This window comes from Hirundo rustica, chromosome 9, assembly GCF_015227805.2.
Source record: "Hirundo rustica isolate bHirRus1 chromosome 9, bHirRus1.pri.v3, whole genome shotgun sequence".
Classification (NCBI taxonomy): Eukaryota; Metazoa; Chordata; class Aves; order Passeriformes; family Hirundinidae; genus Hirundo; species Hirundo rustica.
This window is the reverse complement of record NC_053458.1, coordinates 10,266,699-10,283,872: the sequence shown is the minus strand read 5'-3', so window position 1 is coordinate 10,283,872 and position 17,174 is coordinate 10,266,699. Positions and strand designations below refer to the sequence as shown.

General features: G+C 48.8%; 1 protein-coding gene across 2 annotated transcripts in view; it reads left to right on the top strand.

The window, feature by feature from the left end:
- Positions 1-2,562: 2,562 nt before the first annotated feature.
- The window catches only part of DMAP1 (DNA methyltransferase 1 associated protein 1), a 32,982-nt gene continuing 18,370 nt past the window's right edge, over positions 2,563-17,174 (top strand). The window contains exons 1-7 of one of the 2 annotated variants that reach the window (XM_040073255.2): positions 2,563-2,580; positions 4,580-4,735; positions 7,339-7,430; positions 7,838-8,033; positions 12,334-12,492; positions 13,634-13,801; positions 14,742-14,927. In XM_040073255.2, the coding sequence (XP_039929189.1) occupies positions 4,634-4,735; positions 7,339-7,430; positions 7,838-8,033; positions 12,334-12,492; positions 13,634-13,801; positions 14,742-14,927 (903 nt within the window). In that variant the 5' untranslated portion in view covers positions 2,563-2,580; positions 4,580-4,633. Of the gene's footprint in view, positions 2,581-4,148; positions 4,209-4,579; positions 4,736-7,338; positions 7,431-7,837; positions 8,034-12,333; positions 12,493-13,633; positions 13,802-14,741; positions 14,928-17,174 lie in introns of those variants that run through there. The other variant, XM_040073256.2, reaches the window with a different exon arrangement.

Below are 17,174 nucleotides of genomic sequence, written 5' to 3'. Positions count from 1 at the left end.
AAGTCACATGGAGGGAGAGGGAAAGGTGTGGGCTGTTTGAATTAGCGATGAGTCAGGCTGGCAAAGCCAGATGGGGAGAGTGCGTGCCTGCGTGTTTGTGTGCGTATAAGTAATCTCTGGCTTTGTGTTTTTATTATGATTATTATTTTTATTTCCAGGGGAACGATGAATTTCTCCAACCATCCTGTCCCACTGGAAAGGCTGGCTCTGCTGTCCTGTCCTCCCTAAGCATCCTGGGAGCTGGAGTGACGGCTGGTTCACGGCTGTTTTGAGGTTCAGCTCTGAGATCAGAGCACAAACCAGTTCTTTCTCACCTTTCATCATTGCTGTGCCAGGGCAGGAGTGAGGTCCGGCTCTGCTGCCGCTACCTTACACAGGGGCGAGAGCAGGGGAAGGTGCTCTGGCTCCTTCAAACAGAGCTGCTCTGGGTTTGGTCCCCTGTGCCTGGGGCAAGGTACTCCTTCAGGCACACAATGGGGCACGGCAGTCAAATGGACCAGCATGGCTGGGAATCACCGCATGACTGGGGAGGAGTGGCTGTAGTGGAAAAGACAATTACGGTTAATTTGTTGTTAATAAAAAACACCCTCTTCCAATTGCCTGGGCCAAGACACACTCTCCGTTGGAGGAGCGAAGCCAGTGCTGTCCCCAGAAAAACCTGCCCTGCAAAGCGATGAGGGAAGCAAGAAAACACCTTTGGCAGCACTGAAGGAGTCATGGCTGGGGTGCAATCCCTGTGCTACGTGCACCTGCAGTCAGCTGGAGAAGACTGAGCTAGGCCATGTCTCCCTCTCTTCCTTTTCCACCTTGGTCAATTCCTGTCAAAAAGGACCCTAGGAACTGTGCAGAGGTCCCTGATCCCTCTGCAGCTCTTAAGCCGCATGGTTTTGGGGTACAGCTGACCAGGTCCAATGAGGAGGCAAGTGGGTAAAGGAAGGAGCAAGGTATGGAGAAACACCTCCCAGCAGAAGTGTGAGTCACGGCCGCAGTATGGCCTGGCACCTTGTAGTCACCCGCCAGTTGGAGCAGGGCCCTGGGGTCTTCAAAGCTGGAGGGGGGTGAAAGAGAAGCTTGAGTGGGTTTCTGTTGTCTGGGGATGAGCCAGCTCATGGGGATCCCCCGTGCTACAGCCAACCAGTCCCACAGCTGGTCTGGGATTGTTGATCCGTACGGAGAAGGAGCATTGCAGATCTGAGGGTTGCTTAGCTAGAGCTTGGCCTTGGGGATGCTGTGGTCCACGGAGACAGCATGGAGCTGGGGAGGGGACAAGAGTGCTGTGGGTGGGATGCAACCTGGGTGCTCCAGGGTGGGAGGGTAGTTTGGGGGTGCTTGGACAGGCTGACAGACCATTCCTCACCATGAGGTCAGAGCTTGGGTCCCCAGGACCAAGGTGTTCCTGCTGAAGTGTGCTCCCAGGGCTTGAGTCTCCCACTGGAGGAGCTGTGGGAAGTGCTCCATCCCTGCCGTGGGGGGAAGGTCGAGCAACCGGTCCCTGTGTCCATGCTGCTTGGGGTGGGCCAGGTACCACGATAACGGGGCTGTGGCTGTCACCGCGCCCTTAGGAAACATTTGGCTTCAGGCACCTGAACCCACGGGGAAGCGATAACTCCCGGCTCACTTGCCCTGCCTGGACCCACACCTGGCGCTCTTGTGCCTTAGTCACACACCTGAGTTTTTCCACTGCCGGGCCCCAGATAACCTTCTCCTGCCCCACTGGCCACAGTGTTTGCACTTGTCCTCCTCCGCTGGTGCCAGGCTGGGAGACACACACACCCTGAGACCTGGTCCCAAGGCACGCACACCTCTGGCCTAGGGTCACCTTTGGTCATGCTTGGCAGCCAGGGCATGGGTAAAGGGCGTGAGGTGCATCCTTCCCCAGCATCCTGAGGTGGGTGAGGAGCTGGCCTGGAGGGGGCCTTCCTGCCAGGGCTAAATCTGGGGGCACATCTCTCCCCAGTTGCTTAGTGGCTTGGTACCCTGGACATCTCTGGTATCCAGGGCAGCCTTGAGGTGGGTGATGGTGCTGCAGTGACAGGGCCGTGATGCCAGAGTTCCAGGGCACAGAAGCATTGGGCTCTGTCACCGCTGGCTTTCCCTGACTCCCTGCATTCCCTCGAATCTCCCTGTGCCTTGGCGAGGCAGGATCCTGGTGGTCAGATCTTGGAACGGTCCCAGTGGGCTCTGATGGAGCAGGTACGTGACTCAGGTTTCCAGCCTTTCCTTTTGTTCAGTGCAATCTTTAGGATGCAACGGCCAGAAACAATAACTCCCGGCCCCCTTGAAGCAGCGCTAATTGCTCCGCTGATGAGCCCATTAACAGAAGCACCCAGCTAATGTGTTTCACCTGCAGGTCCATACAGTTCCTGGTGGGACACAGCTCCCGAGGCTTGCGGAGGTGTGGGGGAGGCAGGCTGTGAATAGCACTCTCCAGATGCCCACAATCTCCACCATTCAGGAGATCAAAAGGCCTCTGCCCTGGGGAGATGAGCTCAAAACGTGCTGCAGGCTGTTCAAGAGGAAATGGTTGGTCACCCTGCACTGGGGCAGAGATTGAGTCCTATTGGGATCGGGTTTGAGCAGGTCAGGCCAGCAAGTGGGAGATATAATCAAGCAACACACTGAATGGCCCATCTGCCTCTGAGTTTTATTTTTGGAACTGGTTTTTGTTTTCTTTAAGTGCTGTTTAACAGGATGAAGGAACTGTGAACAACCCGCCATGAGTGGCAAAAAGACAGGCGCCCTTTTTTGGTCTTACAAAGCTCTCCATGGAGCGGCACTGCCAGGCTTGCCAGGCAGGCAGAGATTGCAAAAGCTGGGAAAGCCTTGTCTCCCTCTGCAAGGAAATGTCCTAGAAATTATTAGCAATGTCCACACGGACTGATCGGGAAAGGACTTGGGCGGATGAGGCAGAGCTGAGAGCAAATAGAAAGGACAGGCAAAACCTCAGGATCAGCTTTGTCCTCGTGGAAGGGCTAAGATGCTACAAGCTTTCCCTGGCAGTGTGGAAAGGGGTAGAAAAAGGACTAAATGATTTCTGGGGACAAGAGATATGGGTTTCTGAGGGTGCCACCAGTGCCCATTGTGGCACACCGGCACTAGTTAGGCCCTGACACTGAGGTGTTGTGCCAGCCCTCGTGCTAAGGGTTCACCAGCAGGATGGGAATGGTGGTAATTTCAGCACAGCCTGTCTGGCCTTGAGGGATTCCATGCAAGAACAAACGGGGTTCAGCTCACCCCAGGGCTGCACAGAAGAGATTCCCCTCAGAGACACCCCCTCTCCTGGGCCATATTCACGGTGGCTGGCAGGTCCCAGAGTATCTCTGTGCCCTGTATAAAAACCATCTGCTTCAGGCAAACCTCTGCCAGGCAGCCTTGCCCGGCCTTGATCTGGCAGGAAGGTGATTTCTTGAAGTCCCTCCTGGCCCCACACCGCTGTTTTTGTCCCTTTCCTTGTTCCCCCATCGCTTCCCATAGGGAAGAGGAAACAGGACAGTCTTTTATTAATAAAACTTTCACTCCGGGCTGTCTCATGCGAGCGCTACGTCTCTGGAGCGTAGAGCATGAGGGCGAGGAGCGCAGGCTGTGGCACACGAAGCCAGCCCGAGCGTGCCATGCGGCGTGGCTGGCACCGGGCACGGCCGGCGGGGAGAACGGGACAGGGCAAAGCCGCCAGCGACCGCCTCGGGGAAGGAGACGGGAAAACTCCTGATGAGCTCTGCGGAAAACTAGGGTCAACCCGGAGACCCCGGGAGAGCAGAGACCCATGACAGAGTCCCTGAGGGAACGGGGTCGCGGTAACCGGGGGTCCCGGCGGGCGCGACGAGCGGACCGGCAGCGCCCCCGCCCCGCCCCGCGGGCTGGGATCGGAACCGCCGGTCGGGCGCGGCTGTGCTGCCACCTCCTGGCGCGGGAGCGAACTGCGCCTGCAGCGGGCCGTGCGCCCTGAGCGGGGCGGGGGGTGCCGGCACCCGGCTGGGTCCGGGCGCTGCCGCGGGGCCGCAGGGAAAGCGGCGCCGGCGGCCTCGGGCCGGGCGGCCACGACCTGTCCGGAGCGGGACTCGAACCCGCCGTGCTTCGCCCTCGCCCCCGCGTGGTGCGTCCCCCAAAGCGCTCCGGGCACTTCCGGGCGCCTCTTGGCGGGAGCGGAAGCGGCGCTGCCCGGGCCTCCGTATGCGCCGCACGTCCCGGTGGCCGCGGAGCCGGCGCCGGTGGGTGCGCGGGTCCCGCTCGGAGCGGGGCGGCCGCGGCCGCGCGGGGAGCGCCGCGTCCCGCACGCCCTCCCGCGGGCCTCCCGAGATCCCCCCGCGGGGCTGCGGGCTGCGGGCGCGGCGTGCGGAACCCCCGGGACCCGCCGGGTGCAAGGCCCCGTTGTTGGGCCTGGCGGGGGGATGGGAGGCGGCCGAGGGGGGTGTGTGTCTATGTAGATATAAGTGTGCGGGTGTGCGTGTGCATGCATATGCGTGCGTTTGTGCAGATATACGTGTGCGTATGTGTATCCACACGCGCCTACGCGTGTTTGTATGAGTCCGGGATACCCCGCGGGAGTTAACCCCCGACCCCCGGTTTCCCGCCCTCCCAGAGCTGGAGGGGACGGACGGGACGGCGCAGAGAAGGCCAGAGGGCAGGCGGAGCCATGGCGACGGGGGCAGATGTACGGGACATCCTGGAACTGGGAGGCGTGGAGTCGGAGAACACGGGCACCATCAACAAAAAAGACATCATCAACTCGGATAAGGTGAACTGTAGTGCCCTGAGAGGCTGCTGTGCGATTTCTAGGCGCTCACTGACCTTGCACGTGGTGGTTGGGATGAATATTGGAGGAAAAGATGGAATAAAGCGTGTGCCTTCTTAGTTACCTGTGCTGTGGCAACTGGTGTGGGATTTAAGCTGGAGCTGTGTAAGCGGTGTCCTGCTGAGCTGGGCCAGGCCCCAGGAGATTCTCAGCTGTCTCTAAAATTCCCATTTTGTGTCGTATCTAACCCCAAAGCAAATAGAAATAATATAACACAGTCTTGTTTTAGAGGAAAGAAAATATTGTCTGACTTGACTGAATGACAGATGTCTTCCAACCTGTGTGGGGTTGATGTGTGGCTGGGGTTTGGGACAACTGGGCTGCATTGCCTGTGGGAATGTGACAAGTTAGTAAGCTCTGTTAAGGATGTGTGACATGATGTGCTGCATTTTGTGTGGTAATGAGCTATGGTATATTGTTGTCTTCTGTATTTTAAATTTGGGCAAGGTCGAGGGTGTCCCATGTTTTGCAAGGTGTTGGGAAGGTCAGTTTAGGAGTAGTTATGAGATGTGGAGGTGCTTTGAAATGAACCCAGGGAGCTCTCTGGTACAGAGATGGTCTCATTTGAAGTAAAGCATATGTATTTGGGGAAAAAAAAAATCAAAACTAAACATACGAAACCAACCTATCCCTCAGAGCACTTCCTGGCTGTCATTGTTTGCCTCCACTGAAATGCTTGTCTCTGAAGAGAAGCACTGTGGTTTCACTGCCTTGCCAGGGTTAGGGCACACAGTATAATTGTTGTAATGGAAAACCAGCAAGTTTCAGTCATTTAAAGGCTGAAATGTTAAAATTCCCAGTTATCAGCTGTGTTGGTGAACAGTGTCTGGTGAGCAGCCTGTTGGCTGGATTCAGCCTGCACTGTTGCCACTGAGTGTTTGGAGATGTGAGTTCTTTGATTTAAATGTGTTTGTCTGTTGGGCAGCCGGGAGCCAAAGGAGTTCTGGTTGCTGACTGTCTCTTTGGAACAGGGGCCAAGATGGTTTTCTCCTCGAGTTTACTATAATGGGAAGAGAGAGGAAGGGAAGGTGCAGCGAAAAGTTTTGGGAGAGGTGCAGGAGGTCACTTGAATGAAACATTCTGAATTTCTGCAAAGTACAGAAACTAAGCCAAACCAAAGGTGTAAGCTGTTATCACATGGAGAGTGCAAAGTTGTTAATAACAATGCAGCGCTCGCTCAGGAAATAGATCTATTCTCAATTAGAAAAGAAACAGATTGATGTCTTGAAATCACAAGAGAACCATGAAATACTTTCCAGTCCATTAGTGACTGAGAATGTTAAAATAAAAATTACTAGGCATAAAAACATTTAAATCAGCACGACCAAGTGATTTGTTCTCAACTCCTAAAAGAGCTGGCTGAGCTGATCTCTGGCCTGCTGATGTTAACTTTTAATAAATCTGGGAACTTTGGGGGAATTCCAGAAGCCTGTGTTCATACAGGGTGTGTGATGACCTGTGGGTAACTGCCTTGGTTGGCCTTACATTGCTCTTGGGCAAAGTGATGGACACACTAGGAGAAAGGTGTTTGATTAGGGATGAAAAGGTGCTGATATAATCCATGTCTGTCATGAAGTTTTATGGAAAGCAGTTGTAGTCCAAGACGACAGGGACTTATTTTTTCAGTGGAATCTTGAATTTGCTTGGTAAAGGTGGCTGTATGAATTTAACACAATTTATGATGCGATATTAGTTTTACTACTGAAAGACATTCTGATTTAAAATTTAGTAGTGATATGGTAAGCAAGTATGTAATAGTAGTGACTGGGGTCGTAGTTAAAAAGTTAGACCAAATGCTCAGCAAACTTTTCCCTCTTAAATAAAGTGTAACTTCTTAGTGTGGCTGTTACTGTACCTATCTGAATCCAAAACTGGTTACCTGATACCACTGATTACTGACAAACTTGTGTATGGGTGTGAGTTGGACCATGTCTTGGAGACCATCAGTTCTGTTAAGGGTTTAGGGGCCAGGTTGAGTTGTGTACAGTGAATTCCTCTTATGAAGAAACTGTCAAAAAATTGTTTTCTATGTAAATGGGAGAGCAGAGCTGGGACTGGAGGTGATACTGGGGGTTTTGCCAAGGGGCTTCTGCAAGGGCGTAATCACAGATGGTAAATCTAAAGCTGCTGCAGAACAAAGTGACAAAACCTGTAAAAAAATTGGGAAGACATTTCTTACTATCTTCTCGAAAAGGTAGAGAATCGTTTAATTGAATGCATTACTATCTCTGAGGGAGGACAGTGCTTGCCTAGTAAGAAAAGACTTAGTGCACCGGCCCCTGCAATCTACAGCCAGATGTTCAGCTTGGAATTTAAGTGGGTTATCAACAAGAGCAAATGTGGGTACTGGTGAGCCCTATCACTGAAAGTGGGTACATTTTGTCTGTCAGTGTCTTCCACCAGGAATAGGCACTTTCCTGGAGAAATTCAAGGTGTCTAAAACCAGATAAAAGTAAAAGCCATCACAGGGCACCAGCGTTATACAGCTTTAATGTTCCATCAGGAATTTATACTTCTGAATCCAAAGTGCAATTCTTTTGTTTCAGAAAAAATCCAAGAAATCTTCAGAGACATTGACGTTTAAGAGGCCAGAAGGAATGCACCGAGAAGTTTATGCACTTCTCTATTCTGACAAAAAGTAAGAGCACATGGTCATCTGTGTGGGTTGTGGGGTGGCCTGGGCTTTTGGAGGCAGGGCAGCATCCTCTTGAAACCAGGGGCAGTCTCGCTTCCCAGACTGATTCCCCTTTATGCTTGGCCCATGCTTGTGCCCTTCTCTTAGTCATGGACGGTGTCTGTTTTCTCTCTTCTAAATTTGAGGGGTTTGCTTGATATAGGAAATTAATTAGATACAGGCAAAATAGTCTAATGCAGACAAACGAGCGCTCTTACCCTTTGTATCTAATTCTTTCTTAATCTCAACTGGGAATAGTACCTGCTTTTATATCTGCAAAAAGAGTTCTGAGCCTGAAGAGCCTGAAATCTCTTTGGGTTTGTCTTGGGCTGCTCCTTGCTTCTCATCACCAGCACTTTTCTCCACCACAGGGATGCACCTCCGCTGCTGCCAAGTGATACAACTCAGGGTTATCGAACAGTCAAAGCAAAGCTGGGCTCCAAGAAAGTCCGGCCTTGGAAATGGATGCCTTTCACCAACCCAGCGAGGAAAGATGGAGCGATGTTCTACCACTGGAGGAGAGCAGCAGAGGAAGGGAAGGATTACCCTTTTGCCAGATTTAATAAAGTAAGTGGGAGCACTTTCAAACAAAAGCATATAAATAGCAACTGGAAAATACCCTTCAGCCAGTTTCTTGGCTGTCCACATAGGAAGTTGATTGTTTCAACAAGTGAAGGCTGAGTTAGATTTGGTAATTGCATTGTGAATTGCAGCATGACTTGCAGCCATGTGACCATGGACTGATGTCTCCAAATCATTCAGGTGAAGTGGGCTTTGTATGTGGTCAGAGCTTGCTAGAGACCCCAGTGTTTCAGGTGTGCAGTCATGGATTTGGTGAGGAGAACTCATGTCTACCTCGGTTCCATACCAACATCCTCCCTCTGATTACAGGCTCAGGGTAGTAAAAGGTATTCTATTCTGAGTGAAACATAAAAGTCACAAGTCTTGTTATTTTGCTCAGTATGAAAAAAAATCGCTTGAGCTTCATGGCCAAAAAGGTGGCTTGCAACCTCTTGGCCAGATTCCAGCACAGTTGCTGAATTACTTCGTGTTCCCTCTGAAATTGCTCTCATGGTATCAGTGTGGTGCAGTCCCCTGTTCTTTGCATCTTACATTAAATTGTCACAATGTGTTGTTGTAATCTCCTGCTGTCTTTTGTCCCAGATGTATCTGCTTTGAGTGGCTGGGCCTTTCATGTGTATGCACAAAGAAAACTACATCAAGATTTATACTTCAAAGTCAGGACCTCCAAAGTTAGGAAGGAGCGGTGTTAGGGTGCTTCCATAATATAATTTAACTCTCTTCATGATGCAAATCTGAAAGAGCGAAAAAACCGTGTGCTAACGTGATTCCACAAAAGCTCTGCTTGTGTGTAACCGTATACAATATTTTAAGTTTGTAACCCACAGAGCATCAGCTCCAACAAAGCTTGGCTTCCTGCAGAGTTAAGTGGTTGGTTGACCTTATATGTTAGAAGGCTTAAGCTCTGACTGATGCTTTTCCTCTAGCTGGGACATTGGTAAGAGCCTCCTGTGGTATCTCTTCTCTGATGTCTGGGGTAGAAGTCTGAAGTGTGACTCACTTAGTCGAGGCACCTACCTGGCTGTCTGAGTGAAACTTTGTGAGGCTAATTGTCTCTAAGACTCTGCTGCTGGAACTGGTTTTGGCTGAGTTCAGCTGAGTTTATCAGAGGGGGCCACACATCGCATATGGGTGTTTTAATGATATGATTCTCGTTTCCTTAACTTTATCAGGTACTGTGAACTGACAGACAGAAGAGCCTTCAGCAAGGCTGTAACCTTTAGATTAGTGGTACAGACCTCTGCCATCTGCAAATGCACAATTACATAGTGTCAGGAGCAAGTGGTGCTGTAGTTGAGAAAGCTGAAGGCGCTGATGAAGAATTTTGCAGATACTTGCTTTATCAGAGGAAATTTACTTACTTTTCCAGACTCTTTTGTGGGTTTCTTCTCACGTACTTGATACCTCTGCCTGAATCTTTATCTCCCTTTGGCATGAGCCTGCTTTCCTATGTAGTCTGTCCTGTTGGTCACTCAAGCTCTTTAACCAAACTCCTGGGTCACTGCTCAGTTGCTTTCCTTTTTCTCTGTGCTTCCAGTCTCCAATACAATTCCCTTCTGTTTGTTCTGAGATCCAAAACGTGGACTTGGGTTTCACCAGGTACGCTGAGCCTTGTTTCAGGGCGTGAAATAGGAGTATAAAAGCAGCTTTGCTGTTAGAGCAAAGCCAATGCTGTTTTTTTTTTGGTTACCATTGGTAAAGTCTTTGCGAAAGAGTATGAGGATGGGGCAAGTACATATTTTTCTACTTTCTGGTGGTCTTTGGCTTAAGGATTTCTTAGTTTGAAATTTCTATTTTATAATTCTTGCTAGGTGCATTCAGGGCAAAAAGCTGCTTTGTGAGTAACCCATGCTAATGAGTTCTTCAGGTTAATTTTCTGTGGTGTGCAAAGGTGCTTTCTTCTGCTCATTTCAAACTGCTGCCTAGAGGTTTAGTTCCTCTGAGATCTTGTGTTACATGATGTGGTAAATTGTCCTTGCTGTGTGCTGTGTTTTCTGTAATGTGACATGCTCTACTGTGCACTCCCTTGTTCTCAAATATCCTTTCTTTTGGAATGGGTGGACTAGGAGTGAGTGTTCCACTTGTGGGAGCATGATGGATTTATGTGGGCTGCTTTTCTCTATTTCCCTCATATTTTATACTTATATTTATGTTCGGTTTGTATTTTCACCTGTCTTAGGCATTCTGCTGATGTTTTCACAGGGCTGTCCTGTGGCTCCAGGATCCTGAGCAGTTTCAGTTAATTTTATACTTATAATTTTGTGTGTTTGTGGTGTGAAATGTTGGCCTGAGAGAGGTTTTCTTGGCCATTAAATCCTTCTGTTGGCTCTTTCAGGTCCTGCCACAATCCAGTCCTTTTCATAAACTGATCAAGTTCCTTTTGAAAAGCACTTGGCTTTTCCTGTCCCTGTGCTTCCTTGGGAGGCTCTTCTAGACTGTCTTTGCTCCATTTCATTTTCTGGTTAAATTTTCCACGTTAAATTGGCGTTTCTTTGCAAGTCAATTTCTTCGTTCTTATTTCAGTTGTTCTTTTCTTCCCATGAGTATACCTTTCATTTCATTTAGTGTACTTGAAGCCTGCAGTCAGATTCTCTCTCAGATTTCTTTGCTAGGCTGCATTCTCTTCCAGTCTGTTGTGGGAAGACAAGCACACCACCCCATTACTCATGCTCTTCTCTGTACTTGTTTCATTTCTGTGCGTCTTTCCTGACCGGGGATCAGTAGTGTTGTAGTTGGTATTCCTGCCAGTATTCTTGCTGTGCAGTTGAAACACTGCCAGTTTCTGCTGCACATCCCTCTCTGGGGGTCATATTTGCCTTTTCATGGTTATGTTGCATTTGAATGTATAGTCAGCCTGTGGTTGGCCCAAGCTTTCCATCTGTTCCCACCTTCTGATTTCTCAGTGGTTCTCACCTGAGCAGCCATGAATGGGGGTGGTGAGGAAGTGTTTTGGGAGTCTCTTTGCTGTTGTTGCGTTCTCTTGTCTGAAGAGGCGTCTGCCACCTTCCCTTCCATCCACTGCAGGGGGCCCTGCTGGATCTCCTCGTGTGTGTGCTCCTCTAGAAATTATTTTGTTTCATGATGTGCATGGGACATCCTTACAGTGTCTGGTAAGATGGCTCTGCTCCCAGTGGAAGTGGTACTTGAAGGTGGAGGTTCAGTGCATCCCCAAGAGATCTGCTTCACCTTTGAGTTTCTGTGTCTAACTCATAGAGGAAGGATAGTGTCGACCTAAGGAAGCTGTTATTTGGAGGCTCAGAAATGCTCCTCCAAACTATATGGAGTTCATGAGGATTACTTTCCTGGTGACAGGACACAAAACTGCAGAGGTGTTGAAACACATCTGCTTGGATGCACAGTTTTCTTCTGGAGGCAGAACCTCCTCAGGCTGAGCAAAGTTTTGCTGCAGGAGGAAGGGAGTAAGGGGGAATAAGTGAGGAAAGCACAGGCTTATTTACACTTTCGCTCTACCACATGCTAGAATTTTCCCTAATATAGTCAAGTATTTTTGCTGTTTCTTTCTTTGTATTCATGTGACATTTGTGTTCTGGAGAGAGCCCTTGCAGAGCAGTTCCAGGCTGGGGACAGTAGTGTGGGCTTGGTCTTTTAGGCACTGGTACACTGGGAGTTGAACTGTCGTTTGGCTCTGTTATTCTGCTGGGGAAAAGATCTGTGAGGAAGGCAGGGACAAAGTTATTTGCCAAGTTTACGGCCTTCAGTTGTATACTACACAGTCTTTCAGATCTTCAAGATGCTGTCTGCACCAAACATGAAAGAAGTAGTCTGAGTATCAAAGCAGAAGGTGTGCTAAAGGCCGGGGATTAGTGCTCCTTGCCTTTCCTGTTCTTCCTGTACAAGTGAGCATGTCCCAACCCAAGTAAAGAGTCAACTGTCAGAGTCCTTTGTGCCAAGGCATTGGTTTTGCTGTATGGGAGGAATGCAGGGAGGCTGGCTGAACCTTGGTTTTGCTGTCATGTTAGCCTGAAATTTTGAAACCCATGGTCAGGATGTGGGTTGCTGACCTCTGCCTGTGTCAGCTATCTGAAATAGATTTCAGCCTCTTAGGCAGTAGTTCCTGGTAGGTTTCCCTGAATGTCATATTATGGCCTTGGGATCACACGTTGTTTCACATCAAGTCCTCTGCCTGCTCGTCATGTTTCCTGTCAGGACTCATTGCTCAGCCCCCTCCTGTCAGCTCTGTGCTCATGCTCTTGGCTCAGGTATCTTGGCAGTGAGGAGGGCAGTGCTGCAGGAGAGCTACCATGGTTTTCTCTTCTCTCCACAGACAGTGCAGGTTCCTGTCTACTCGGAGCAGGAGTACCAGATGTATCTCCATGACGATGCGTGGACCAAAGCTGAGACAGACCACCTCTTTGACCTGGCTCGGCGCTTTGATCTGCGCTTTGTGGTCATCCACGACCGCTACGATCACCAGCAGTTCAAGGTGAGTCCTGGGGGCCAAGTTGCTGCTAGCAACCTGCTATGGCATGTGCAGGGTTTTCTGCACTTGAAAGACCAAATTACCCTTTATATCAACTTAATTAGGGGAAAATAATGAATTATTGGCAGCAAGGAATATTGAATTTCCAGCAAAAGGCATTGCTGCTTGCTTTGTTTGTAATTAAATCCACTGTGACTTGTTTTCATTCCCTCTTGTGTTTTATTAGAAAGTTAGAAGGTTTGCACCTGCCAGGAGAGCAGCTTGTTGTTCCTTAAAGATAAGGCAGCTGGGGAGTTTATTTGAGCAGGCTAGGTGTTTCACATTTCAGTCTAGGCCCTTGGAGAAGGGTTTGCCAGTGAGCCCTTTGGGCTGGGACTTCTCCCTGGTGCTGCTCCTGACTTGGGGTCTGACGTGGTGCAGGTTTCCATCATCTCTGCAGTGAAACAGGGACCATCAGCAGTCTGAAATTGCAACCCTGGTATCATGATTGCCGATCTCCTATACTGATTCCATGCCTTGTGGTGACATAGGGAATGATGTGACATCTACAGAACAGCTCCAAATGCCGTTTTTGTTTTCCTCTGAAATGCTCGTATGAAGAGCGTGTAACAACGTAAAATAACAAGAGTATGCCCAGTTGAGCAGCCTAAACGTCTTTTGTGCTTGGGTTAATGGAACACAGCTCAGACTTCATGAAATCATGGGCAATGAATTGATGCGGCTGATACCTTCTTGGCTGTGACTTGAATGACTTGTCTGGAGCAACTCGGAGACCTACATATTTGTTGCAGCTTCCTGCTCGCAGGCTTTCTCCTCTCAACTCTCCTTGCATCCTTTTATCTTCATTGCTTGGGGTGCTTCACTGCTGTATTGTCTCTAAACCCTCAGCACTGTTGGATCTTTTGGTGGGTGTTTTTAAAGCAGTAGCTGTGAAACCATGACAGTTAATTCATGCAGCTCACTGAGAAACTCCTCCTTCCCTGTCATTCCCCTGGCACCTGCAAGAGTCCCTGCTGGCTTTCCTCCCAAGCACTGTGTCTTGTACTGTATGTGACATCCTTCAGCCAGTGGTCCTTAGGTGGCTACTGCACAAGGTTTTGCTTAGTTCTTCCATAATGTTGTCTTCCTGTGATGTCTTCCACAGAAAAGGTCGGTGGAGGACCTGAAGGAACGGTATTACCACATTTGTGCCAAGCTGGCAAACATTCGTGCAGCTCCGGGCACAGACCTAAAGATCCCAGTCTTTGATGCTGGCCATGAGAGACGAAGGAAGGAACAGCTGGAAAGGCTTTACAATAGGACACCAGAGCAGGTAACTTGGGGAAGAGTGCATCGCTTCTCCAGAAGATTGATAAGTTGAATCAGTAGGTGTATGATGCAGACCAGATGGTGGGAAAGGTAAAGAAGGGGTGGATGACAAAAAAGAACACCTGAGTACATGTTTTGTTGTTGGGTTAATGTCCCCTTAAGGAGTTTAAAAGGACAATAATTGAGAAATCTAATTATTCCAGGAGAAAGGTCTACATGAGCCTCTACAGTGGTCTCTGGTAACTGCCAGGACGTTCTCAGTGACACTGACTATATAGTCCTCTGATAGAAGCAAGTTCTCAATGTCCTTACGAGTACCAGAGTCTTGTGAAGAGAGATTTATTTGAGAGTAAAAATTATTTCCAGAAAGCATCAAATACTAAGTCTGCATGCTTAGTTCTCCTCTGTTAAACCCGTGTAATGGTCCTACAGTTTAGAGATTAAAAACCTGTGTTCTCCATAGGCTGGGGGAGAGTATCCTTTTCAGTTAGTTCCCTCCAAGGATAAGTTCAGATGTGACTTAGTCTGCTTCTTTCCCTCACTGACAGGTGTCAGTACTGGGCATAGCTGCTCTGGGTTCTATATTCTATATCTGGGGAGGGGAAGCAGCTTTTCACAACACTGTATTTGCAACTACAGCTTATTTGGGCTTTTTAACCCTTCTGTCTGTGCTTTTGGTCTCTGGAAGATAGGATTAGTAATTTATGGACTGTTGGAGGGTGCATCATAAATGTCATGATACCGTACGTGCCAGATTGTAGAGTGGCGTTGCCGTGGGTGCCGGGTAAGGTTATGGAGTGTAACATGCTCCACAAATCCAAGAAGTTAGGAGCACAAAATCATTCCCGGTCAGGCCCAGGGCAGAGCTGTTACCGGTAGATGGCCCCCTTGCCTTGTCAGCCCTCATCTGTCCTCTGACTGCCCTGACGTGCTCTGGTCTGCAGGTGGCAGAAGAAGAATACCTCATCCAGGAGCTCCGCAAAATTGAAACCAGAAAGAAAGAGAGAGAAAAGAGAACCCAAGACCTGCAGAAGCTCATCACAGCTGCTGACACCACCACTGAGCAGAGGCGTGCTGAGCGCAAGGCTCCCAAGAAGAAGCTGCCACAGAAGAAGGAGACAGAGAAGCCTGTAAACATTTCTCTCTTTTTTCCCCTTTGTCCTGTTTATGCTCTGGCTGGGTAACATGTTTTCTTCATCAGTCCTATGGGAATCAGGCCCTTTTTGGGTGGAGGGAGTAACTGCTGGCTGCCTTCTGGCAGATGTTTTTTTGGTTACATCTTTGGAGGGCAGATTGGTGTAAGACAGCCATTGTCAGAGTCCCCTGATGTGCTCTCGCTCTCTCTCTCATTTGAAAAATGCTGGGTTAAGTCCTGTTTCTCTTTCCCTGCCTGAGAAAAGGGATGAAATAATGCCAGCCATTCATGTGTCATGGCAGGGAGAGGCATCTGTCTCCCTGCTTCTTCCATGTGTACTCTGTTACTGCTGTCTAGGGTTGGCCCACAAACCCATTGTCTTTCACCTGCCTTCTTTGTCTAGTTCAAGTTTTCCTTTCCTCCCCAGCTCCTGGATCTCAGCAGCATCTCCCCAAGCTCAGTACATGCCCTCTCCTGATCCTTAGCTGTGATCAGAGCAGCCCTGCTGTGGGACTCTTGTATTCTGGGAGCTACTGCTATTTCTCCATGAGCTGAGCTGCAGTCTAAGGAGCCCAGAAGACAGCTTTCACAGTTCACATTTGATGCTACCTCAGTTTCCCTTTCTGGAAAGAGCAGGACAGCATGGACTGATCTAAATTCAGCACCTTCAGTAGGAAAGGACTGTTTAAAAAATCTCAGATGTTTCCAGTGAGTCCCTGGGAATTCCTGTCCCTCCACCTTGTGAACAGAGAGAACTTGTGTCATTTTTGTCCAAAAGATTCTGTACGGAGATGGGGGAGAAGCAGTGAATTCTAGACAGTTATTGCTTGAAGTGTGCCCAATGGCCACCACTTCCTCAAAACACTGTTTTGGTGTGTCATGTTCCATGTGTGTCCCTGCTGTGTGATGAGGATAATATCACTGGACACCTTGTGCATTGATTCCCTTAAGGGTTGTTCTGGGAAAGCTCAGCCATGGCTGGCATATCTCCCTGTAAAGAAAGCAGTTTGTCATTGATGGTAAGGAGAAAAAAGAGGGCTAGAGAATAGGGCTGGAAAGATGCTGAGGATGCCAAGCCAAGGGAGTCCACCCCTAAAAGTTGTCTGGAGCCTGTTTGCAGGCATGTAGTGCATAGGCACACCAGGATGGGCAGAGAAGCAGTTTCTGTTGTTGCACTAGCATCGTTTCAACCATGACAGAGTCCATTAGGAGTCAATTACCAACTATAGCCAGGAAATGTTAAGAAAAAAATTGCATTTTAACTAAGAATTTGAATTGGGAGCTGCATCAGCATCATTTCAACAAAGGAAAATCATTTAGCAAAGAGTCAATTGAGGTTGAAGCGTTTACAGCATGTACAGGCTGTACAGGCGCACGAGGCAAAAGAACCCATTTAATTGCTTATTGCTGAATGTAAGTCAGAGTTGGCTTGGCTGAGGCAACGATGCTGATTTCCCCACACTGCTTGTGTCAGGGTGTTCAGCAACAGGCTGAGGGGCAGAGTTCGGGGAGTTTGGAAGCCAGCCTTCATTCAGAGGAAGCAGAGAAGATTGGGTTTTGATTGCAGCCTTGTTGGTCTCTATTAAAGCAAGCAGGGAGGCTATATCCTACCAAAAATTGAAGCGATCTCTACAAGTTCATTAGCCCTGTTGGTAGTTAGAGAATACTTTTTCCTTCATGGTCATGTTTAGTAATCTTTTTCCAGGTCCTCTGTTTATTGGACAGACAACAGATAAATGAAATAATCTTAAAGCCTGGCCATGCATAGGAGTTTGCAGGGTGCCACCTCACGACCAAGACCTAGAGATAGCTGATAGGGATGTGAGAGTTATTGGCAGGGAACTTGAGAAATTGAGTCCTTCAGCATCTCTTATGATCTTGAGGCAGCCCTGGCTGTCTGAGCCCTGTCTGGAACAAAGAAAGAGCAAGTTGCAGAGCCTCTTTGCAGAGAAGTCTGGGAGCAGCAATGCAAATGCTGTCTCCGAAGAAATGGAGAGTTTTGAGGTGACTTAGTTTTGGAAAAACGCATTTGTGCACGTGTTTCACAGAGGCTGTGGTTATTCTTGGCTTGAATCACAAGTATTGCTGACCCCTTCAGGGGACCACAAACCATTCAGTGCACAGATAGCCTGGTTTAATAGTTTAAAAGTCTGCTCACCTTTGGCTTTGCTCATCAGCATAGATTTATAAGGGATCGCATTTATTTTTTTCTGTTTCGTTGAAATGCAACTATATGGTTTAT